Source organism: Anarhichas minor, unplaced genomic scaffold, assembly GCF_050575085.1.
Source record: "Anarhichas minor isolate MPS153535 unplaced genomic scaffold, ASM5057508v1 ptg000114l, whole genome shotgun sequence".
NCBI classification, from domain to species: domain Eukaryota; kingdom Metazoa; phylum Chordata; class Actinopteri; order Perciformes; family Anarhichadidae; genus Anarhichas; species Anarhichas minor.
Window position 1 is genome coordinate 1 of NW_027466560.1, and position 25552 is coordinate 25552.

Consider the following 25552-nt stretch of genomic DNA (forward strand, 5'->3'; position numbering starts at 1 on the left):
GCTGGTGGAGCTGCTAGCCAAGGACCTGCGCAGGGGGGAGAAGATCAAATACTACTCCATGTGCGCTTTTGACGGATCCAAATGGGAACACTACCGGACGAGGGACTTCTGGGTGGCCGTGGCGGAGCGCTCGCCCCCCCCGGAGCTCTGGCGGCAGGTGCTGGTCTCCGTCCTGCTGCTCGGGCTGTCCGCGCTCTTCAGCGGGCTGAACCTGAGCCTGCTGGCGCTGGACCCGGTGGAGCTGCAGGTCCTCCAGAACAGCGGCACCGACAAGGAGCAGAACTACGCGCGGAAAATCGAGTCGGTGCGTCGGCACGGGAACTACGTCCTGTGCACTCTGCTGCTGGGGACGGCGATCATCAACGCCTCGCTCGCCGTGTGGATGTGCCAGATCCTGGGCATGACCTGGCTCTCCACGGTCATCTGCGCCTTCGGCATCTTCTTTATCGGAGAGATCCTCCCCGCACTCGGTGGCGTCGCGTCACGGCCTGGCCATCGCCTCCAAAACCATCTGGGTGACGCGGCTGCTGATGGTGCTCTCCTTCCCCATCTCCTACCCCATCAGCAAACTGCTAGACCTCATCCTCAACCAGGAGATCTCAAACTTCTACACCAGGGAGAAACTCCTGGAGATGCTGCGCGTCTCCGACCCGTACCACGACCTGGTCAAAGAGGAGCTCAACATCATCCAGGGAGCGCTGGAGCTGCGCAGCAAGACCGTGGAGGACGTGCTGACGCCGCTGACCGACTGCTTCATGCTGGCCTCGGACGTCGTCCTGGACTTCAACACCATGTCGGACATGATGCAGAGCGGCTACACGAGGATACCGGTGTTTGAGAACGAGCGGTCCAACATCGTGGACATCCTGTTCGTCAAGGACCTCGCGTTCGTGGACCCGGACGACTGCACCCCACTGAAGACCATCACCCAGTTCTACAAACACCCGCTGCACTGCGTCTTCAACGACACCAAGCTGGACGCCATGCTGAGGAGTTCAAGAAAGGTGAGGGGGGGGGGGGGGGGGGGGAGTGTGTGTGTGTGTTTGTTTGGTTCAGCAAGTGGCATCACTGAGGTCAAATGAAGTCACAAAGTTCATACAAAACTATAAATGAAATTAATTTGATCAGACAAACTAATACAGTTAATATAATATGATTATTCAGATATGATATGAATGATAGTTATGATAATAATCTTTATTTATAGCACCTTCCATAATATCAAATGCAGCTCAAAGTGCTTCACAAGAGAAACAAATCAATATAATCAATAAAATAATAAATCCTAAAGAGACACGAAATATGACAATACTTGCAGTAAAACAAGTTTATTATGGTGAAAAACATGTATGAATATAAAATAAATATAACAATGCAGTTGGGGGGGGGGGGGGGTGCTGACTCAGGTGTTCATCCCTTTGGTGCCTTTTTTCCACCTGTTGCTCAGCAGTCTATGATTTATGCGTCATGTGACAACTTCTCACCTCCATCATCCGTCTGTCTGATTGATTGATTTATTTTCACATCAAGCGAAGGATCAGGTTAGATTAAGATCCCGTACACACACAGTGAGCGGTCCTACAGGTTCACTGCAGATGAAATAACTGGAGTTTACTGATTCTACGTTTCTCTCCCGCTTGTCAACTTGTCTGGCACAGCTGACATCACGGTCAGGATGGAAAAACTTCTGTAGACAACTTTATTGACTCGAGCAAAAATGATCCCGCTCAATCTTCATGACCCTAGAAGTGTGTTTGTTGTGTCTGTATCTGCCGCCCGGCCTGGATCTTCTTCTGTCGCTGTGTTCTCTGACTTTTACTGTTTGCAAAGCTCGCTCCAAAACGAGAGCGAATCCAAAGAGTTGACTTTCAGCAGCTGGCGAGTCGGAGACGAGGGCCCAACTTTAAATATCGTGTTTACAAAAGGGATGCAGTGATACCGAAATCAGGCCGATCTATTCAATTATGTTTGTATCATAGACTGAATATAAGAAGTGGACGTAGTCATCGTGACGTCACTCATTGGTTTGGGGACTGACGTTTTGAAGCCTCAAGTTCGCAGATTCTGCCGTCGCCATCTTAGATCACGGCTGTCGTCATTGTTGTTTTTTTCAACCAATGACGTATCGACGCCGTATATACGTCTCTGGTAGCAGCAGTGACCTGTCAATCACAGTAAGCCCCGCCCTAAAGCATCCCCTGCTTTAAGGTCTGTTTGACTCTAAATGGACCATAATGTACTAAATGAACATCATGCTGTATTGAAGAAGACTTGAAACTAGAGATTGAGACCATAAACTCATGTTTACAATGTTTACTGAGGTAATAAATCAAGAGAGAAGTAGAGTCATTTTCTCATAGACTTCTATACAACCAGAGGAGTCGCCCCCTGGTGGACACTAGAGAGAATGCAGCTTTAAGAGATGAAGCATCGGCTTCACTCGACGGAGGTTGCCGTCTGGTTTATATACTATATACATTCTGGAATTTCAATTCCTGTTGAAGATTTGACCAATTTGTATTACAGTTGAGTTGTTGTTACGGCGTGCGATTTATTATTTCAAAGAATAAATAACAATTCAGTGAATTTATATTTATTCATTTGTTACACTTTGTCTTCTTACATTAGGACAGCATGATGTTTCCTCACAAATGAAACAATGATCCCGGTCACTTCTACACAGTGACGACCTCAACTTATTAATTACTTTAAACACCGGACGACTAATCTTTCTCATTGTGCCTTTAAAGAAGTTCAGAATTTCTTCTGTGTAGACGCACACAGGGTCAAATAAAGTTAATTTGATTTAATCTCACAGTCTCATATTCAGACCTCGTACTAACCCTGTTTACATTATAGCAGACGGCTTGTTACGATTACAGGAGGATGAGACCTAAAAGTTGCTGGTTTTGAACCTCTGTCTGCTCCTTTAAGGCGGCTCAGTGCTTAACAGTGACGCACTGTGAATGTGTTTCTGTAAATAAGAGTTTGCCGTTTGCATTGCCCCTCCCCTGCATACAAACACAACAAACAACAGAGCATGAGCCCAGTTTGCTGCAGCAGAGCACCGTTTCTCCTGCCCGGGATTCAGCTGCATCGCTGCTTATTGAGGAGTGTTAAATGGGTGGGGTGCTCACCGACCAATCAGGGGCCTCGCTGCCTGTCACTGCCTTCGTGCACAGTCAGCTTTTCTGTTTTTTTTTTCCCTGCTGGGTTTGTGGTGAGGACAGGAAGAGACGGGAGGTAAACAGAGAAAGGACACCTTGACCGAGTGTGTTTACAGGAGACAAGAGACGGAGACATTTACACGTTTACTGTAAAGTGAAACATCTGGTGTTCATATCTTACAAAACAAATTCAAATGTCTTTGAAAAGGTTTTTACAGAAGCGAAGATGCAATTCTAGAAATTTGAGCTGCGGATCTTCTGACTTTCATGTCGTTTTCTACACAAACATCTGTGTGTCACTGCTCCACAGAGGGCTCCGGGTCAGATAGTCTACACAGACGTCTTTCCTTCTGTCTCTCTCTCTCTTTCTGCAACATCACTATCAGGCACTGCGGCAGAAAAAAAACATTCCCTCATTCATTTCAATGGGACTCCTGCAGCAGTGGATGCAGCCTCAGAGAGCAATGGGGGGGGGACACACACCGCTGCATAGCGTTTCAGCGTTTAGTTAAATTAAACTGCAAGTGTTTCTTCATCTTCCTGTTCCCCGTAGCAACACACCCACAATCACACAGCTCCTTGTGTTGTTGTTTAGCTCATCACACTCTTCTTCTCTGATCTGTAGCTCAGCACACTCTTCTTCTCTGATCTGTAGCTCAGCACACTCTTCTTCTCTGATCTCTTTTAGGATCTGATTTACACATTTATATCGTTAGTCAGCTGGTTAGCTGTTCCTTTTTTAAACACATTTGATTTATCTACTTTAAAAAGGGTGACGGCCTTGTTGTTGTTTTTTGGCTACGTTCACACTCAGCGTGTCCTCAGCGGTTTCGTATGAAATCCTCAGAAATGTTTCGGTGGAGATCAAACAAACAACAAACGGAACGATGCGACGGAACCCCAAACGGTCCGGCAGGTGGACGAGGCTTCCTATTGGCTTCACTATATTCAACATGGCGGCCGGATCATGAACTTTCTCGTTTTAAAGCTAAACTGTACTTTAAATGGTTTATTAAACATTTGAGGTGAGAAATAGGTCATGCATTAACAGAATATTGATACATGTTTGATCAGCGCTGTTTCACAGTTTGATCCGAGTTCCCTGAGCCACGGTGTGTGTTTGTTTTGAAACCGAGCTGGTTACTGTATGTAACAGAGATATCAGCGCATGCAGGCAGAGCTCATTGGCTGCAGAAGAAGACAGGAGAGTTGGATGGGAGTAATAAACCGTATCTCCTCCTGCCGAGAGTTAGTAAAACGCTGATTTCTCCACATTTAAAAGAGACTGAAGAGGTGTAGCGGAGTCTGTGTCAGTCTGGTGAGACTTTCTTTGGCCTGAGTGCAAAGCAGAATGTCTGGCACAAAAGAAACCGGCCAAGTAACCCAACCCCCCCCCCCCCCACGCTGTGAACAACAACAACAACGGCGTGACGGTACGGAGAGCCTCACCAGTGCCAGAGGAAGCGTTGTTGGACAGAAGGGAAGCTGATCGGTGGACGAGAGTCTGCATCCGTCTGACAGAAAGTCTGTTTTCCAACAATCAGCCCCTAAAAACACAACTACGACAAAAGCGACGGCGTCACAATTAAGATCAGAAAAGTGTCAGTTTGGAAAATTGAAATCTTGAACCTGCGGTGAGACTTCAAACTTTCTGTCCGTCCAAGAAAGTTTCCAAAAGAGTCCGATCTTAACTGAGCGTTAGTCGGGTACAGATGTGGTACGTTTAGACGACAGGAGACAAATACCTGATATATGTTTACATAAAATAACTTATTACCTTGAATGAATTTGGGAGCTGTTGAAAGGAAGGTGGGGCTTCATTGAAGCAGCTCATCTGTTGACACAGATGGAATCTAAATCCTCTTCTGTCTCTCTGTCCTTCTCACTAAAACGTCTCCCAGGAGGCAGAGTATAAAATATTCAGTGTGCTGTATTTTCACTTTGTCTCGCTGCCATCTGTCCTCTATAAGTCTCAGCTGATCAGCGCTCATGCTGCCAACACAAGTAAATGTAAATAGAGGTCGATGCTAATAGAAGCTAATATATTTAATCCAAAATGAATAATTTACTCTTGTGAGTTATGGTCTTGGACTGCCAGCTCTTACCATCATGGTGCTGCACACGGCAGTGAGGGGATCTCCTTTCTGTCCCCAGCAGACATCTTGACTGGTCACAGCAGGAAAAGGTGCTCAGGTGTGATTAATCACGGCTGAAGTCGAGGCATGTGCGCTGGTTCTTTGGCGCACACATACTGGGACACTTAAATAGACCTGGACCATCATTAAGGTTATTAATTAGGGCTTTTCCTGCTACGAAGAGTCAAAATGTCTGCAATCGACTATCTAACAATGCTTTAGTCTGCCATGAAGCGTTATGTTAGATTATATTCAAAACTCTTTACGCTTTATTTTATTTGATCCATGCATCTAACAAAAGATGTGCTTTTTAAAATCCCCATTGATATCCAGGAATATACAAAGTTGTCTCTCTAGCCTATGGCTCGTTTTAAGGGGAAATCAACATGTGAGGAAGACGCTGATGGAGGAACAAAAACGAAGAGATGTGATTCCTAAATCTTCGGGACTCACAGAGGAAGAACATATAGCACATCAGCTCTCTGCTCTGCCTCTTTCAGACCAGTTTGTATGTAAGGCTGACCTATTTAGCTGAATGCAGCTCTGCCAGAACTGTGTGTGCACATGTGAGTCTGTGTGTGCAATGATGTGTGTGTGTGTGTGTGTGTGTGTGTGTGTGTGTGTGTGTGTGTGTGTGTGTGTGAGGTAGTATTTGGCAGGCGGAGAATGTAGAAGCAGAGAGAGAATCTCAGTGAGGAAGTTGATTTGGAGCCAGAGTGTTGAGGAGGAGCTCCAAAACAAGGATTCGCTCTGTGTTCTGGATGTGTGTGTGTGTGTGTGAGTGTGTGTGTACTGTGTGCACGTGTATTTCTGTATATTTGTCCACGTGTCTGCGTGTTTTTTTCACCCAGCAGTACGCGGATTATTAATCACTCCGGGAACGCCCAAAGGATTTTCCCTTTGGAAACACACACACACACACACACACACACACACACACACACACACACACACACACACACACACACACATGGTCATCCTGGAGGTGAAGCCAGCGGAGGCTCTGCAGACCTGTGGGGTGAATTCATGTGATGGATTGTGTTTGTGCACGCAGTGAACTGTGTGTGCGTTTTAGCTCTTACACCCACTCCATTCAGCTCCACTCACTGAGCATCAGTCTGCAGAGCTCCCACTCGCTGTGAGTCACATGCATGTGAGCAGAGACAGCGTTACTCAAATCTAATCACACAAATAAAATCCAAAAAATCTTATTTGATAATATGCTGCTTTTTGTACAGGCCTTCTGCATCTTTAGTGATTTATTGGGAGTGGGTCTGACCCTTTCTGAGAGGCGTTATTTAGGCTGGAGCTCCACCAGCGAGGATTAATCTAATCTAAGATTAGGAATCAGAGTCAAAACAAAAACAAGGTTTAAAACGAGCAAATCCAGATTTAAAAATAAACAGAGCTCTGTTGAACAATTGAAAAACGGATCTCTGTTTAGTAAAGCCATTTGTTAACCAAAATGTAATGTTTAATCAGAGTTTTATCAATATGATGCTTGCCTACCCATTTGCATTTTTCTTTGTCCAAGCGTTTTAAACACTGTAAAGTGTTTTTTAGGAATGAATTCTGGGTTAAAAGTGATACTGAATCAACGTTTTCTTCAAGGGAAGTCCCACCTCGCCATCGTGCAGCGGGTGAACAACGAGGGCGAGGGCGACCCGTTCTACGAGGTGATGGGCATCGTCACCCTGGAGGACGTCATCGAGGAAATCATCAAGTCAGAGATCCTCGACGAGACCGACCTCTACAGTATGTATGCGGGTTAGGGTTGGACGGTCGGACCGTGTGGGAGTTTAGTGTTTTCTCATTCTGCGCGTGTTTCTGTTCCGTCAGCGGATAATCGTACGAAGCGTCGCGTTTCTCACCACGAGAGGAAGCAGCAGGACTTCTCTATCTTCAAACTGTCAGAGAACGAGATGAAAGTGAATATTTCTCCTCAGCTTCTCTTGGCGACGCACCGCTTCCTGTCCACAGGTAAGTAATCAGCTGTTCTTGTATCTCTAGGAGAGGGAGAGGAGAGGGATGTCCTACAAACTCAGGATGTTATCTTCAGTTCCTAAGTTCTTTAAGGGACAATAAAATGTTGGGTCTCTGTTTAGAGATGAGGTCCCGGTTTGGTGTTGAGTTTAAGTTAAAGGAATACTTCACCCCAAAATAGCCATTTGTATGACTCGTCCTGTGTTACCTTGAATTCTTGTCATGCCTCCACGGCAAAACGAAGAATCAAAAATGGAAAATCAAAATATGGAGAAGTCTTGGTGAATTTAAGTATATTGGTTTGCTTTTAACAACAGCAAAATGAGATGAGAACATCCATCAACGAACTCTCACACAACTCATGTATCAAAGTCTCATTAATCCAGTCGTATGCTAACTACTGTCCACGGTCTACAATCTACGGTGTACGGTCCTGTAGATTGGGTCATGAGAACGTTTTGTCTCCTCTCCTCCCTCCGTCAGAGGTGGAGCCCTTCAAACCAGCTCACATCTCAGAGAAGATCTTGTTGAGGCTGATCAAACACCCCAGCGTGGTTCAGGAACTCAAGTTTGATGAGAAGAACAAGCGAGCGCTGCAGCACTTCCTGTTCCAGCGCAACAAACCGGTGGACTACTTTATCCTGGTCCTGCAGGTACCTGCTTTTAATACTGCAATAAATACTCCAATAAAAATGTGTGCGTGTTCCTGGCGCAGACAAGCTCACCTGGTGTTTCTGTTTCTTCAGGGTCGAGTTGAGGTGGAGTTTGGTAAAGAGGCGCTGAAGTTTGAGAACGGAGCTTTTTCTTATTTCGGGGTTCCTTCCATCATGCCAGCAGGTACAAATACACACTCACTGTTTTTATTCTTATCATCAAACTTCCTTTCTCTCCAGTATATGTCTCACTACACATCAAATTTAACCTGAATACAGTACAGTAATCTATTACCCATGTTAATGTTCACCCTAAACTGAAAATGAGTCCCTAAAGTGACCGAATGTTCCAAAAATGTGCTTGTTTTTTAGCTCATAGGGGCTCTCACAAGCATAAAAGTAAAGAACACAAAAGCATACCGATTATAAATATACATATACATACATTATATACACAGAAAAACACTGGATTTGTTTACCAATAAAGTAAAAGTTGTACAGTTGCAATAAATACAATTTAAAAAAATCTTAAAAACGAAGCTGAAAGAACCTTAAACCTGTTTGCGTTTTGTAAACCTGCACTCGAAGAGAGTAAATCCTGATCGCCAGCACTGAAACTCACACAGCTTGAAATGTGTGAACGCTTCCAAGTGATTTAATAGCCGGGAAAATAATCCCAAGCATTCATCGAGTGAAGTGACTCAAATAAATGGAAGCTTTCAGCTCCAACGGCTGAGCCCACCTCAGGTCAAGAAGGTCCAAATGAAGCTGAGCTCATCTCGGTAGAAGTGCTTCATAGAATATTTAAATGTGTCTTTTCTTTCTCCTGCAGTCCACAGATCCCCCTCTCGCAGCAGTGGTTTGGACCGCTCTGAGTCCATGCTGTACGGAGGCAGCATGGGCCAACTGAACGGAGGGGCGAACGTCTACCTGCCGGACTACTCTGTGAAACAGCTCACACATCTACAGATCATCAAGGTAACACTGTGGTTTCAATGTCTGCCTTCAACTGTTTTCATCTTAACTATCATCCAGTGAAACAGAAGTGTCTTATTAGCTTCTGTACTGTGAGTATCATAGTGAAACGGAATAGTGCTGCAGAAATGAGTCCTAAATTAATGAGTCAGCATTTTTTCACTTCCAGTTTCCATGTCTTGAAGTCAATGTTGTTGCGTTACGTTGTTGCGTTACGTTGTTGCGTTACGTTGTTGCGTTACGTTGTTGCGTTACGTTGTTGCGTTACGTTGTTGCGTTACGTTGTTGCGTTACGTTGTTGCGTTAAGTTGTTGCGTTACGTTGTTGCGTTACGTTGTTGCGTTACGTTGTTGCGTTGCGTTGCGTTGCGTTGCGGTGTTGCGTTACGTTGTTGCCTTACGTTGTTGCGTTACGTTGTTGCGTTACGTTGTTGCGTTACGTTGTTGCGTTACGTTGTTACGGTACGTTGTTGCGGTACGTTGTTGCGGTACGTTGTTGCGTTACATTGTTGCGTGCAATGGCAAGATTTTTTTTCTGGTGGCTGGGTTGACTTGTTCTTAGACACAGTTTGACAAGAGTCAAACATCCTTCCAACCCTTAATATTACCCACAATCCTCTGTTGCTGTGTGTCAGATTACCCGGAGCCACTACCACAATGCTGTAACAGCCACCCGGATGGACAGCTCCCCTCAGACGCCTGATGCCGAAGCCTGTCTGGCAGAAGGCACCACCCCGACCCCAGAGCCCCCGGCGGCAGAGCACGGCGCCACGCTGAGGCCCCCGGAGCACACCACCACCACCACCCACACCCTCATGCCCCCACCCAGGGAGACCGGCCGGCCCAGCTCGGCTCGAACCCGAGGACAGCAGTCCAGCGTCCTACACAGCACGTCGCTGCTGAATGAGAAGAATCGTATCGTCCGTAAGTATCCTCGACAGACAGGAAATTATTATTCTGGAGTTCAGACTGAAATAAAGAAGAAATGCTGTGAGCCATCAGAGGCAGACAAACAACGTTGGGTACCTCAAATGAGTTTCTCTCAATTCATTTGAGCAAAATACTGAAAATGAATTGAGTTCAAGAACCTCATCCAAACTGCAAAGAGATGTTTTCAAAGCAGCTGACAGAAACAGTCTGGGGAGAGATAAACAGACCGACGGACGGAGAAATGACTGAATATGATTGAGACGATAAGAAAGGAGAAAGAAGAGACAGAAGGCTTGTTTGTGCTTCTTAATGGATCGCTATGAGACCGTTAGTGTTACATTACGGGGAAAGTTAGTTTTTAATGGGTTTTGGGAGTAACATTAAGAATGTACTGTCAAGATTTATTGGCTAGGGCAGTTTTTGGAAGAATATACTCTGTATATTTGATCGAGACCATAAACTCATGTTTACAATGTTTACTGAGGTAATAAATCAAGAGAGAAGTAGAGTCATTTTCTCATAGACTTCTATACAACCAGAGGAGTCGCCCCCTGGTGGTCAGTAGAGAGAATGCAAGTTTTAAGACACTTCTGCATCGGCTTCACTCTTAAGAACCGGAGGTTGTCGCCTGGAGGTAGTCCGACTTTATAACACGTGTTATGAAAAGGCATCACGTGTGTTTTGATGTGTTTATGTGTGTTTCTGCTGCAGGCAGCAAGTCTGACGGACAGAAGAGTCCGAGCGACTCAGTGTTTCTCAGGATGGACGAGATCCCTTACATCAGGGAGGACAGATATGAGACCGACGCACACACTGGTATGACAAATTATCCTTAATATACTAATAACGTAACAATATGTGATGATAATGTCCCAAAATAACAATAAATGGTAACATGTTTTAATGTTTAAATTAATTAAAATCTTGTCTTGAGCAGGTTTAAAAGGTTCCAGACATCAGTTGACACGATGTCTTTAGTTTCACATAAAGCTGTTCATCATTGACAGGGTCATGTGTCTCTCTCTCTCTCTCTCTCTCTCTCTCTCTCTCTCTCTTTCTCTCAGACATGGCCTCCGTTCCCATAGAGACGGACACGTCTCCTTTCATCAGCAGCCTCTCCCTGAGCGGCTCAGAGGACACGCTGGGCAAGAAACTCCTGCTCAAACTCAGTCAGTCTCTCACACACAAACCGGTTATTCACCAACCTTTTCTCTCTCTCTCTCTCTCTCTCTCTCTCTCTCTCTCTCTCCTCTGCTTTGCTTTGATTAACATGCAAACTCAACACTCACAATCGCAGCCTTCCTCTCCAGAACCTCCCACTCAAACATACATTAGTGATGTGGACTTGCCTACTTTGTATTCTCATGAAGTTTCCTAAACGGCGCGATACAAACAATAGCTTATAGAGTTGTTTTGAATGTATTTCCCTACTTGCCGCTGATTTTTATGCATTTTAGTTTGGTATTAAAGTTACCTAATGGAGAATTAAAACTCACGTATAATCACAGAGAACCTCATGTTTCATTTTGGACTGGTAATGGAGCAGATGTGCAAAACAGCAACCAAACTAGCTGTCCATTCATCTGCACAAACAGAATCAATACAACGGAGGTGCAAAGTAAGCTTGGAACCAAATTAGAGAAGTTCCACGTTGGCCTTTTAAACATACTCTTAATATGTTTGTTTGTCATACTTTATTGTAAATTTTCACATTTTCTATTTTTAATTCATGTCTTTTTACTTTTGTTTATTGTCGCGCACCGATCACCAAGTCAAACTGCTTGTATGTGTAACATCTTTGGCTCGGCCGCTCCCTAACTGTGTTGTCTCCTCAGGCCACAAGAAGAGGAAAAAATCCCGCGAAGGAGAAAAGACACCGGAGGACATTTCAGAGCAGCCGCTGGTGAAAACCTAGCGGAGTGCGTGAGACGGGCCTGAACGCTCCATCGTCCGATGGTTCTTCAAGTTGTTTGTAAAGACCGACGTGGTTGTCGAACTACAGCTATCAGAGTTTTATCTGAAATCAACACACTGTTGGAGATTATAACGTGGACCCGTCACCAGGAATGTAATGAACACACGGATGGAAGACGCCATTTTATATACATGTGAAAGACCAGGGGGGGGTCGCAGCTTTGGCAATGAACCACAGCTTCACATCTTCGCAGGTTATTCATGTTGCTGCTTGTATATAAAGGAATGACGATGATGTAAATGTATAGATAATAGTTTTTATACCCTCCTCATTTGATCACTACTCCAATGGAGCGAATAGAATAACGGATGGAAGACACCAAAGATGTTGCTGTTTTTGTACATACTGCTCCAGGTATATGCACAGGGGGACATGTCAACAGAACAGACGTTAACCGGCTGCTTTGTGTTCAGGCTTTTGATTTGATTTATGTTATTGGTTACCTGCTGAAAGAGAGGCGAAGTCCCGCCCCCTCCGGTGTCCCATTGGACTTTATTTTTTAAAAAGGATGGACCATAGTCAACGGCGAGAGAGGAATATTTCTTTGGATCCCATTTGAGATGTGCCATGAATTGCACATGCGTCCATTTAAAAGATCATTTTGCAAATCAAGAAAGTCTCAGTTTGTCGTCGAACCGTTTAGTGTTGTGTGGAACCGCTAGTCTCACACAATGTACGTCACCAACGCCAACATAGCTACGTTTTATCCTAACATGTAACTTTGTCCGGAAGGCAACCTGAAAAGTGAAGCTAATGCGAAAGTGTCTTAAAACCTGCATTCTCTCTACTGACCACCAGGGGGCGACTCCTCTGGTTGTATAGAAGTCTATGAGAAAATGACTCTACTTCTCTCTTGATTTATTACCTCGGTAAACATCGTAAACATGAGTTTATGGTCTCAATCTCTAGTTTCAAGTCTTCTTCAACACAGCATGATGTTCATTTAGTACATTATGGTCCATTTAGAGTCAAACAGACCATAAAGCAGGGGATGCTGGAAAATTATTATTTAAATTGACAAACAATCACGTCTGTAATTCATGTAACAATTTGTCCTTCGTAGTTGACTACCGTACATATTTCTTTCCAAAATAAATGGTGGTCCACCGGAAGGGGCGGGACTTCGCATGACATGAATGAAATCACAAATACTAATCCTTTTTCTTCTATTTCTGTACGAACGAGCATTTTGTATCCAGATTGTGTCCGGATGTTCTTCCCTCTCCTTCTAAGCAGAGTACATGAGGCCTAAAGTGTGTGGACATGTTCCTGTGTTGGGCCCCTTGCTTATAAACCGAAGTCTTAATGCAACAGCGAACAATGATATTTTAGACATTAGTGTATCTTTGCATCAATAGTTTTTGTATGTAAATGTTAGGAGGTAAAAAAAAAAGGGTTTGAACACCTGCTCTGCGTCATCAGAGCTAAAAACCCTTGTGATTTAATTATTGATCAGATTGGATTCGTTCATTATTATTCTGCTTTGTGGTGGAAGTCGTCACCATCTACCCTCCTTCACCGCTTGTCTTTGAAGATACGTGATCCCAATCACCTCGTAGAACCTCAGGCGTGGTGACAGGACAGATGTGAGCCGCCTGTCTGCGCACAGCTTTTTAGAAATCTCGAGTGAGCCTTTCATTTGCGTTCAGCTTTATGACCACTGAGCCTCTTTAAATAATCATCTGTTGAGCGGAGCCCTTTTCATCAGATCCCTTTCTATTATTGATGAACCTCGGCCCCTCTGCGGCTTCTTTCTCTTTTATTGGAGGTGAAATGAAAGTGAGCTTCTGGCTGCAGCGACTGTCCACCACAACACAGGACGCGTGATGTTATATGGGATGTCTAGATTACACACGTTAACCAGGTTTATGAGGCCAGCACCTTCCATGTGAGCTAAACATGACACACATACTGTTGCATCAGTACACCTTCCCTCAACCAATCAACATGTAGGTAATAGAGTGCTGCGGGGATGATGCATTTTTAAAGTCTAACCAGGAAGCCAACGGGATTCTTCCATTAGATTTTGGGATTATTACAGAAAATAATCTCTGTGGAAAACAAACGTTTATGACACTTCCACGTTTTGTTCATCAAGATAATCTACGCAAATGAAAACCACTTTTAGGATTTTTATAGCGTGAATACAATCAGCAGAAGTAAAAAGCTAACGTTAGGCTATGAAGGAACTCCACCACGGTCACATGACTTAACGTCACCACTAGGCTAAAGGAGGACTAGTGTTCTAGAGCAGGCGGCAACCTCCGGTTCTGACGAGTGAAGCCAATGCTGAAGTGTCTTAAAGCTGCATTCTCTCTAGTGTCCACCAGGGGGCGACTCCTCTGGTTGTATAGAAGTCTATGAGAAAATGACTCTACTTCTCTCTTGATTTATTACCTCAGTAAACATTGTAAACATGAGTTTATGGTCTCAATCTCTAGTTTCAAGTCTTCTTCAATACAGCATGATGTTCATTTAGTACATTATGGTCCATTTAGAGTCAAACAGACCATAAAGCAGGGGATGCTTTAGGGGCGGGGCTACACAGTGATTGACAGGTCTCTACCAGAGACGTATACGGCGTCTCTACGTCACTCCTCCGCATTCCAAATATGGTAACTTTCGTTCATCGGTTGCACAAAAAACCAACATGGCGACAGCAGTAATCCAAGATGGCGATGGCGGTCCACAAACCAATGGGTGACATCATGATGACTACGTCCACTTATATAGACTATGTTCTCGTGATGACGTTTAGTTTTCTCATTTAGACACTTTTAAGACGCGTAAAAGCTTCTAAATTCACCAGAGGGGAGTTTACTGACGTATTTTATATCGTAGAACAAAACGTTAAAATCTCTTCAGCTCGTGTTAACCACGGACCTTATTTCAGACATCTCCAGTTCAGACGAGCAAACAGGAAGTGTAAAAACGGCGACTCCTTTCTGGGGTTTAGGACTCATTCCTGCAGCACTCTATGTAGACAGAACTAGCTTAAGCTTTAATGTAATTCTACTTTTAACATTATTCAACGTTATCAAATGTTATATGCATTCACACCATAATGACTTTTTTCATTTATTGTCCACATCGGCAACAAAAAAAATGGGATTTCTAAAACAAAATTAGTAAAATTTGAGATGTAGAATATTTCCAGAGTCCAAGAATATTCTCTTAAAAACATCTTTCCTCTGCCTCCCCCTGCATGGATCTGAATGTGAATTTAAGGGGTTATTTAATGGGTTTACATTTTGAATGGAAATTAAGCCTCAACGGCAGAGCTTCTCCAGCATGACGTGCGAACGCAGCAGTGCTTTAGAATATGCTTTGAACCGGGGTTAAATGTTTCTTCACTCCTCTTTAATCTGTGCTGCAGACATGTTGAAAACACTGAATGCAATTGTTGTTGATTCGAACGACTCGGCAGATTGTGGAGGAGAAACCATGACCAGGAGTCCTTTTTTTTTTTTTTACCTTATCCAAAAACAACACCGATGATTTCAGCAGTTCTGTGAAATGTTTTTTTTGGTCCGACTGAGTCGACGTTTTAACGGAAGACATTTCTGACGTGTCACAGTAGGAGGAGCACAGGTGTAAATAAAACGGCTGGATTCCAATGAGCTTGTGTCTCGGTACTGTCACGCTCTCACAACTCATCATTTATCATTTTCTAATAATAATAATAACCAGCAGAGATACAAGAAGCTCAAGATATGTTTAGGGGAGACACCACAGAATAGGGTCAAATGATTAACTAATAGATGTCACCATGAGACTTCACCACTTCATTACTCACATTAACAGGAGTATTTATTGTGTTACAAGTCTTCTGAAATGTTAAGTTTGAAATATGCAAATGAGGTATTATCTAATGGAAGCTTTTGGTGAATTTAGTATAAATCTACAGACTTAAATACACAAACATAGTAAAATAAAAACACCTAAATGTGTATTTTGGAAGTTTTCTTTCAGCTAGTCAGAAAGAAGACGTGTTATGGAAGCTACATATTATGGATACATATTCCTTTAGAATTCATTATTTAATAAAAGTGTCTTTTAGTGGCTGGGATTTCAACACTCTCGAGTCTACACGAGATGTTACAGTTTGGTGATTTATGTCAAATAGTCTTCAACACTGATCACATATAATATCTCAGGCTCTTTGTGCCAGGAAATGTATTCAAATGTAACAGTTTAACTTCAGATGCTTCTGGTTGCAACTGCTCACATTTCTTGCTACCCAGAATCCTTCAGTTGTGTCCCTGAACCTGCAGTGCTCTGGACGTTTAGTGTTTGTCTGCACGGGGACAGGACGGGACGGGACAGACAGATGGGCGTGGCTCCGTCTGACTGAGTTTGCAGGATCACATTTGTGGCACTGCAGCACAGAGGAGGAGGAGCAGGAAGAGGAGGAGGAGGAGCAGGAAGAGGAGGAGGAGGAGCAGGAGGAGGAGGAGGAGCAGGAGGTGGGAGATGCAGGGAAAGATGGGAGAAAAGAAGATCGAGGTCTGAAGTCTCATGTCGGACCGATGTAGAAGCTGTTCATTGACAGAATAATTCATATAATTAAGGTCCCTGATTGAACTAACCCGCTGCATCACCTGTACAATTTTATTTTGGTGAGTCACCAGCATTAAGGAGCAGTATGTGTTTCATTGGAGGTCTTAAAGGTCTCGCCATGTTTTAGTCCCATCTTACAAAAATAACTGTTGGGACACTGACAATTATCTCATTTAAAGATTTGAATTACTGCTACAGTTAGTGTTTAAACGCAGAGACGGATCCATCGCAGACCGGGGGAGGATGCTCTCTAACTCCGCTCATTGGTTATTGTAACAGGCGAAGGGGGGCGAAGGGGGGAGAGAGGCCTCCCTCCTGGGTGCAGTATTCATCAAACCTGCTGAGTCACTTTGCTGCATTGAAGCGGCCGACCGCAGCCAATCGGCATCGTCCTTTGGGGGTCAAACACGTGACGATGAGCGATTCCTCTGCAGGATTTCTGTTGATTAGATTAGAGACTCATCTGATCTTTGTGTTTTTGTACCTTCACCGTTTCTACAAAGAGCCAACATGAGCTCTGATTGGTGCTCAGGAGACATTTGAATTGTTTTCAGCTCGAGTGAAAAAGATGAATGAAACTTGATGCTTGTCAAATATAAAGCTGTGTCATTGGTGTTTTACGTCATAATGTACAGAAATATAAAGCTCCACAACACATCTCAAGCTTAAATTTAACTCATTTACTTCACATATTTATGTAGATATTTTAGAAAAGGTCCAGGAGGGTTTATTTTGGGTGGAAATAACAGACGGAACACAAATATTTGGTGCGTGTTTCATAGTTTATTACAGTATTATTATTGCTGTGTGCAATTACAAACACCACCACGTGATGGGAGAGCGGTCACGTGACTGAGGTCGCTTTCCGTCACACGATAAGGACACTGCAGGGCGGAGAGAGAGAGAGAGAGAGAACAACAGAGACAGAAGAGAGGCGCTTTGTTCAGCGGTCGCTCTGTGAACGTCACATTGTGACCTTCCACGAAGCTGCACAGGTGTGACAAACACCTGCAGCATCAGGCACCAGCTGTTACCGTCAAGAGACCTTCTAACACGCTCACATGACGCTCTCATTCACACTTCAGCGTAACGATTTGATCAATAAATATACATATATTTCATTGTTAAAATTGGGAATTCTGATAAAAGGAATCAGGATTTATTTTCTTTAAACTGATTTGTTTTTGGGCTTCAGTGCATCTGCAGGGAGTAACGGCACCTGGAAGAGTGACTACATCTATTTACATTAACCTGCAGTCTACATCTATTTGTTAAATACTACACGTTAATCCCTTGCAGGGCTTTAAATTACATCGAGGAAGCAAAAAACATCGACAAACGAAGGTTTTAACTTTATGACTTTACACATTCGGGTGTGGTTCTTTGTGCGTTCAAGTACTTTCCTAAAATCATTGCACCTCCCGAAGGTTTTTACACCTTCATGTGAGAACAAAAAAACATTGGTTCGACTGTAAAAACCCCCCTGAAGCAGTCGAACCAATCAAGAGGTTGGATGATGGGAAAGGGGGCGGGGCATAAGGGCACAGACATTGACGATACTTCCTGTTGCACACAGGAGGCGGGAGGCCGGGCGGACGGAGGCGGCCTTCACTGGACCTTGGTGACGGCGTCGTGGATGGACTGAGCGATGTAGTCGATGTTCTTGGTGGTCAGGCCGCACATGTTGATGCGGCCGCTGGCCATCAGGTACACGTGCTTCTCTTTGATCATGTACTCCACCTGTTTGGCTGGAGAGACAGAGTGCAACACACGGACGGTCAAGCACACGCTAACTTTTAACAGTAAGGCCAAGAATTAGCTGTCAACCCTGGCGGTCGAAGCCCCGCTGCGTGCAGGAGTTTGTGCGTTTTCACACTCACGGTTCAGGCCGGTGAAACTGAACATGCCGATCTGCTGGGTGATGTGGTCCCAGGTCCCCGGGGTGCCCAGACCCTGCAGCTTGGCCTTCAGCTGATCCCTCATCAGCAGGACGCGCTCTGCCATGGTCTTCACGTTACCCTTCCTACGGAGAGGAGACGAGAGAAGAAGGACACAAGACTGAGAGTTAGAAAAATGAACTAGAATAAAACGTAGGAGCGCTTGAAGTTCAGATAAATTAAGTTCTCAAAACCGCCCGACTGCTGCTTCAATATTTTAAAAGAAAGTTGTGAAATATTCATGTGCCCTTCACCGGGGGTTCAGCACCAGACTACCAACTCACGTCATTACTCACAAGAGAGAAAACTATTTTATTATACTCTAAGCAGTTTTTGCCTCATTTCTCACTACAAAATAAAAGTCTACGGAAACAGCGCCATCATTGAGAGAACTCAAATATATCTTTTGTGCAGTTTAACACGGTTACAATGCCATAAAAATCATAAACATTTGTATTTATTTATTTGTAATTTTTACGAAAATTGGAAAAATATTGAATTTATATATCTGACATTTCTTTTTGCGTTGGGAGCGTACCATTCGTTGAAGAGGTCGGGGCAGTTGAGGGTCTTGCTGACGATGCGTGCTCCCTGAGACGGCGGGTTGGACCAAGTCGTCCTGACGATCTTCTCCATCTGGGACAGGATGCGGGCCAAGTTCTCGCTGTCCTGGGCGACCACGGTCAGGTTACCGACTCTCTCATCTGAGAAAACAGACGGACTGCTTTCATATTTAATGTACGAACGGGTGTATGAACAGTTCTTTTGGGGCTTGAACTCATTTTGTGCATATTTATAGAGATATATATCTTTTTTTTGTATTCATTTCTGTGCACTCACTGTAAAGGCCGAAGTTTTTGGAGAAGGACTGAGCTACAAACAGCTCAAAGCCCTCGGAGACAAAGTAACGGATGGCCCAGGCGTCTTTGTCCAGATCACCAGAGGCGAAGCCCTGATAGGCCGAGTCAAAGAACACGAACAAGTTCCTCCTCTAGAGAAAGAGAAGAGATTAAAACAGTAGTAGAAGAGAAAACTGATTTAAAAAACATAATTAAGCAAAAGTTGATGAAAATAAATGTTCAAAGGAGCAATAATCCCTCTGAACCCCACACAGTCTTTCACTGCAGTGTTAAAGTCGTGCACCTCTACGGAGAAAAACACAACCGGAGCTACAAGGAGAGAACTCAAACGTGTCGTAAATTCATTAAAACACAGTTATGATGCCATAGATCATAAGAAAAATAATTGAAAAACAATGGAATCTATATCTTTAAGTGCCCACAAGTGTTACTAATGTAATAAAACTAATTGGGGCTATAAATATTGAACTATTCATATTTTACAGCCTCTCCTCTCTGCTCCGTGCAAACAGCCTGTAGTTCAGTCACGTGACTGTTGGTCTCAGTTGAGGAGCTCAGAATTTTATGTTTTGTTTCCTGACAGAAGCGCTCGTCACACGTGATGTGGTCGAGGACCGTCGGAAACTGGAAAATCTGACGATAGCGGCGGTTTTTACAGCTTCTGGCGATGATAGATGGCATCATTTTCGGCATTTTATTAAGAAAGAACATGTTTTTGAAACCCGCCGGCGAGTTTTGGGGTTCAGAGAGTCAATAGGAATAAACTGTAAATATTCACGTGATATCCAGGACCAACAGAATATGTACCTGCATAGAGGACCTGAACATCATCTCACCTTCATGATCTCTGAGATCTTCTTCCACTCCTCCGGGGTCGGGTCGGTGCCGGTGGGGTTGTGTGCGCAGGCGTGGAGGACGAAGATGGAGTGTTCTGGAGCTTTCTGTTTTTAAGAAGAGGGGATGCTTTAGGGCGGGGCTTACTGTGATTGACAGGTCACTGCCAGAGACGTACACAACGTCTCTGCGTCACTCCTCCACATTCCAAACATGGTCACACGTCTGTTCATCGACGGTGAAATCGCCGAACTCGAGGCTTCATAACATCGGACCACAAACCAATGAGTGACGATGACTACGTCCACTTCTTCTATACAGTCTGTGGCCCTGAACGCATCACAATGTAACTGAATGAAACCTTCGTATGTTAGCCGTTAGCTCCGATGCTGCTAACGTCACCAGCTCTCCTCCGGCTGATTTCAACACAGATGTATTGTTCATAACGTGACGTCATCATTAAAGCTTAACTTCACACTGTGATGGTTTAACTGTGTATTTAGGATCTGTACGGATCCACTATGGTCTGTTACACCACTGCCACTTATCTGTGGACGATTTAATGGTACACGGCGATTCTTTTTGAGTCGGCCCTCCTCACCTCCAGGTCGTCCAGGAGCCCGGCGAGGTCCAGGCCCCTCTTAGCAGCATCCCAGTAGTGGTAGGGCCGGATGTCTTTGAAGCCGGCATCAGCAAACACACTGTTGTGGTTCTCTGGGAGGAAGAAGAACGATAGATAATTAAAACCTCAAATCTATTCAAATCTATTATCAGGCAGCAAAGGATCGAAGACATTTTAGGGAATTCAGAGCTCTGTTTCCATATTAGCTCCACGTCTACTGACCCCAGGTGGGCGCTGAGACGTAGACGGGCGTGGCCGTGTTGTTGACGCCGTTGTACCAACGCCGCAGGAACTCTGCCCCGATCCTCAACGCGCCCGTCCCGCCCAGAGCCTGGACCCCGCCCACCTGAGACGGGATGAAACGAAATGTAGTAAATGAAACAACTCAGGGATGTAACACTGACTATTCAGTTAGAATGAAACTGATATTTACATTTATGTGATATTTATTTGATTCATCAAATAATGTTTATGTCTATAAGAAGTCAAAAACAATGACATCACAAGTTTAACATCTTATTTAATCTATGCATGCATGTGTGTTTCACCCTGTGTGTGTGTATGTGTCTCTCACCCTGTTGTCCTTGATGGCGGCGCTGTCGTCTCCCAGGGCCACCTTGGAGGAGGCGGAGCGGAACTCGGGCAGGCCGAGGATGGGCAGGTACTCGTGGTTCAGGCTGCCGTCCTCCACGATCAGCCGCTCCACCTTCTTCACCACCGGCAGCACCCACGGCTGGCAGTCATCGGTACGGTAAGCTGGAGGGGACACAAAGCAGCGCGGCACTTTAATCAACAAGCCTCGCAGACAGTGACGTATACAATGAAAACCCCACACGTTTAATAACTCAACACATTGTCAGTAGAGTTTTCTCTACTTTTAGGTAAAATATCATCTTTTCGCAGCTTAAATCACCGTATCGCCTCAAACACACCGCACCTCAAGGCACTGTTGTATCACATATTCTGATCTCTGATAATGTTAAACTGTAAACAACCAATCAGAAGAGAGCTAGTAATGTTAGCAGCACCGCTAACGGCTAAACAACAGAGGTTCACTTCAGTTATATTATGATGCCTTCAGGCTCTGCTCAGTGAAAATGAGTACTGGCTGAAGGTACATTATAACGTTATCATGATGTGTTCACATGTAATCTGTAAAATGTAGTTTTGGTGGGAGGAGATGTGTGTGTGTGTGTGTGTGGCACATATTTGGCTCCTGAAGAACTCGTGCTTCCTCGTACTGAAGCTGGATCAGATATCAGGCCTTCACCACCGCTGTAGACGCACTTTAAAAGGTCAAACAAGCAGCTTGTTGCTCAGTGGATTCTGTTCAGGGTCAAAATGTACAAAGATAGTTATTTTTATTTCCAAATGTGCTCCAGAATTCACACAGTAAGTCAAACGAAGCGATATCTTAAGGAGCAGCTACATTTGAATATCACCACGCTGATCACGACGCATCAGGTCGAAACAAACGTGTTTTCAGACCCTGAATATATTAAATATGGATTCATAAAGGCCGGCGACGGGGAGGGGAAGTAGAACACGGAGGCACAGATGTCATGGTTTCTTATCTCATATATTTGGGAAGGTGGTCCTCGTGTGAAGTGGGCCTTAAATTACAGAAGGTGGAGATACTGAGGCTACTGTAACGTTGAGACAGAGATTACACGCCAGCTTTTCTTGGACGTCATTGCTTCACTTTCTTCAAAGTGACACAATTCTCTGAAGTCATTAAACCGGTGAGAGATAAACGTAATAAATAATGAGGGACTGTGTCCGTCTGTTTAGTTGACATCATGAGAATGACGACATTACACACACACACACACACACACACACACACACACACACACACACAATGTCAAGGATGACATGACATTTGAATGTCAACACTTTAGTGGTCTATTGTGTAAAGAGAGTAAAGGTGCAGGTGTCCTAAGGCGTTAGTGACATCATACTACCCACAAACCCCGGCAATGAATAGTAAGATGATCATCAATAAGTCACTTTAAGTCAGACAGCAAAAAAATATACCATATGCAGGATATGACTGGGACAACAGATCAACACTTTCAGGTATTTAATTGGACCTTTTTATTTTTAAATTGTTGTAGAGTTGTGGTTATGAATTGTTTCAATCTACAAAATACAGCTCCAGCCATCACAAGGTGAATAACTGGTAACCTGTCAGACAATAACACAACAATACTCTACGTTGTTTCATCTCAAGTGTCCTGCAGAGGCATCAATTAAAGACGACATCATCACAAGTGCAGCACAATGATTGGACAGCTTCAAAACGAGCAACTCTAATTATATTTTAGGCTGCTAACTTCACTAATTATTGCATGTTTACATTAATATTTAATATGCAGTGTCCCTGAGAAATAACCTGAATTTAGTTTGGAAAAAATAAATAGTTGCATTAAAGTTACCAAACCAGTAATATTCCTGCTAGTAATTTTTTTTTTTTTTTTTTTTTTAAATACAAAAAAATGACAAGTATCAACATTTAAACACCGACTCTGTGGGATGTGATGCGTTCAAGGACACACGTGAGATAGTGGGATAAATAGCCTTCGCAAAAGCACCTGCTGTTTATTCCACATAGTGACAAACTAGTCTCAGCCCGTTCAGGGTAAACCGTTACAAGACGAGGTTCTGCTTCTCTTCAATGTAACTCCCTCCAGTGTCACGTGTTTAGCAGCTGTAGCATGTATAAGTAATAAATACACTGTGTAATATAATATTTTAGTTATTGTGGATTTTTTACTTTACTTATATAATATTCTTATTTATATTTATATTTATATAATATTTATTACTTATTTATAATACTATGTCTCTTGTTTGCACTATTCACTATGCTACTGTAATCCAGTACAAATAGAAATATATATATATATATATATATATATATATATATATATATATATATATATATATATATATATATATATATAATACTAATAAAGGAGTATCTTATCGTATCTTATATAAAGCTGTCAACACACAGCTAACTTGTGCTTTAGCGCGTTAGCTTCCCTGCTAGCTTGTAGGGAAGGTCAAATCAAAGAACTGCTAATATTTGTTAGCATCACAAAGCTAAATTAGCATTAGCATGCTAACTTAGCTTTAGCATTAGCAGCTATAGGAACCATCCCTCTCAACTCACCTCCGACTCCCAGATTCACTTTCAGCGGATGGCTGTCCTCCCGGAAATCGGCGCTCAGTTTGAAGACCGCCACCGGAGGAGCCTGCGGGACATCGCTGAATATGGACATGGCTTCAGGGACGATCACGGAGCAGACTTGAGCGGGAGAGGATGCTTCCAGCGACGGGTAGACAGAGCAGAGAGAGACCGGCAAGGTTCACCTTCACCGCACTTGTCCGGTACAGACAGGACATAACGGCATCAATCCGGCAGCCAATCAGAAGGCGCGTAACACTGACGTAAGCTTGAGATAGCCAATGAGAGCGCAGCAACATTTGCTTTTTTCTATATTTAGTTTTTTTCATTAAATATAGATTTATATAGATAGACAGATATATAGGCAGATAGATAGAAAGAAGCGACACAGCAGAACATGTACAATGTACAAAACACACAATCGTTCCTGCAAAATAAATATAAATATGTGGTATGTAAACGAGAGTATTGATGAATATCTGACAGCTCCTGTGATCTGCCACAAGAGGGCAGTGTGACCGAGCAGAAGAAGGTGCAGAGTCAGAATTACTTTAGTTAGAACATGCTTTTAAAAAAAGCCAAATTTAACGTTTTCAAGTTTACTACAGTGTCTAATGATAAGACATTGTAATAGTTAGTCTCCCCATCCACCGTTTGCTTTACTCTACTTTTTTATTTTATTTGATAGGGTTGGTTTCAATGTACAATAATATACTGCACTATAGTAATATTGTGTACTCCATGACAGTACTCTCCCCATCTCCCTCTCCGTCTTTCTCTCTGTCTCTCTGTCTCTCTCTGTCTCCCTCTCTCTCTTTCTCCCTCCCTGTCTCTCCTCTCTCCTCTCTCTCTCTCTCTCTCTCTCTCTCTCTCTCTCTCTCTCTCTCTCTCCCTGTCTCCCTCTCTCTCTCTCTCCCAGTTTGATCTGAAATGTCTGATGAATAGCCTCAGCTTCACTTCTGTATAGTCTCCACTTGCAGCCCTCCTGTAGCTAAAGTAGCATGTGTCAGTAAAGTGTAACTGTCACACACACACACACACACACACACACACACACACACACACACACACACACACACTGCTCTCTCTCTCTCTCACTCTGTCATTGCCTGGAGACGATGAGGCCTCCTCTTCACCTCCACTTTTTCCTTTCCCTCTCCAGAAAACACTCCGGTGAACCGTCAACAGTGTTGAATTTCAAAGCGGCTGACGCTGCTGGAGGAAGATGATTGAGTCAATTTGTCGTCATGACGGACGTTTTGTGGCCTCGGTTCCTGCTCTCCTGCTCTCCTGCTGACTGCAGGCTACGGGGCTGACGGAGCTTTGTATCAGGTGTTTGTTCAGGAGTTTTCCTGCTGCAACGACCTGCTTGAAGAACTTGAATCTGAGGGAGGTTAGTAATTGCCAAGTGCGTTTACAATTCACCTGCTGGGAGTGAACATGAATCCTGAGGGCGTACAGTTTAATGGGCTGGTCCACCTAAATAACAGTGGTGTGCAGCTGTATTAATACGCAGCAGCTCTTTAATGCATCTCCTATACTTTCCTAATGTTCACCTTTTAATCATTTTCACTGCTCAGCAATGTGTTGGTTCCCACTTTTTTGGTGTTCCCTGAACGCGACTGCAACGTCCCTGACAACACCACCTCAGAGTCAGTGGGATTGACCCCAAACACCTTTTCACTTAAAACCAATAGTGGAAGAAGTAGTGAGGTCTTTTGCTTGAGTG

General features: G+C 43.8%; 2 protein-coding genes across 2 annotated transcripts; one reads left to right on the plus strand and one right to left on the minus strand.

The window, feature by feature from the left end:
* Positions 1–4: 4 nt before the first annotated feature.
* On the plus strand, positions 5–11757 carry LOC142940064 (metal transporter CNNM1-like; the record flags this gene model as incomplete). The annotated part of the gene is given in 11 exon segments (XM_076082951.1): positions 5–460; positions 462–993; positions 6887–7057; positions 7142–7282; positions 7769–7938; positions 8032–8122; positions 8771–8916; positions 9548–9836; positions 10554–10658; positions 10907–11011; positions 11678–11757. Coding segments are annotated over 11 exon segments (2286 nt in total), but the record flags the coding sequence as incomplete, so codon positions are not given.
* A 5383-nt stretch (positions 11758–17140) lies between these two features.
* On the minus strand, positions 17141–24031 carry LOC142940094 (aspartate aminotransferase, cytoplasmic-like). Its single transcript, XM_076082990.1, has 9 exons — positions 23809–24031; positions 21205–21386; positions 20853–20976; positions 20610–20722; positions 20011–20115; positions 19155–19305; positions 18853–19018; positions 18258–18400; positions 17141–18125 (listed from the first exon to the last, which is right to left on the minus strand). The coding sequence occupies exons 1-9, from the start codon at positions 23915–23917 to the stop codon at positions 17986–17988; spliced, it is 1233 nt and encodes a 410-aa protein (XP_075939105.1). The 5' UTR covers positions 23918–24031; the 3' UTR covers positions 17141–17985.
* Between the last annotated feature and the right edge of the window lie 1521 nt (positions 24032–25552).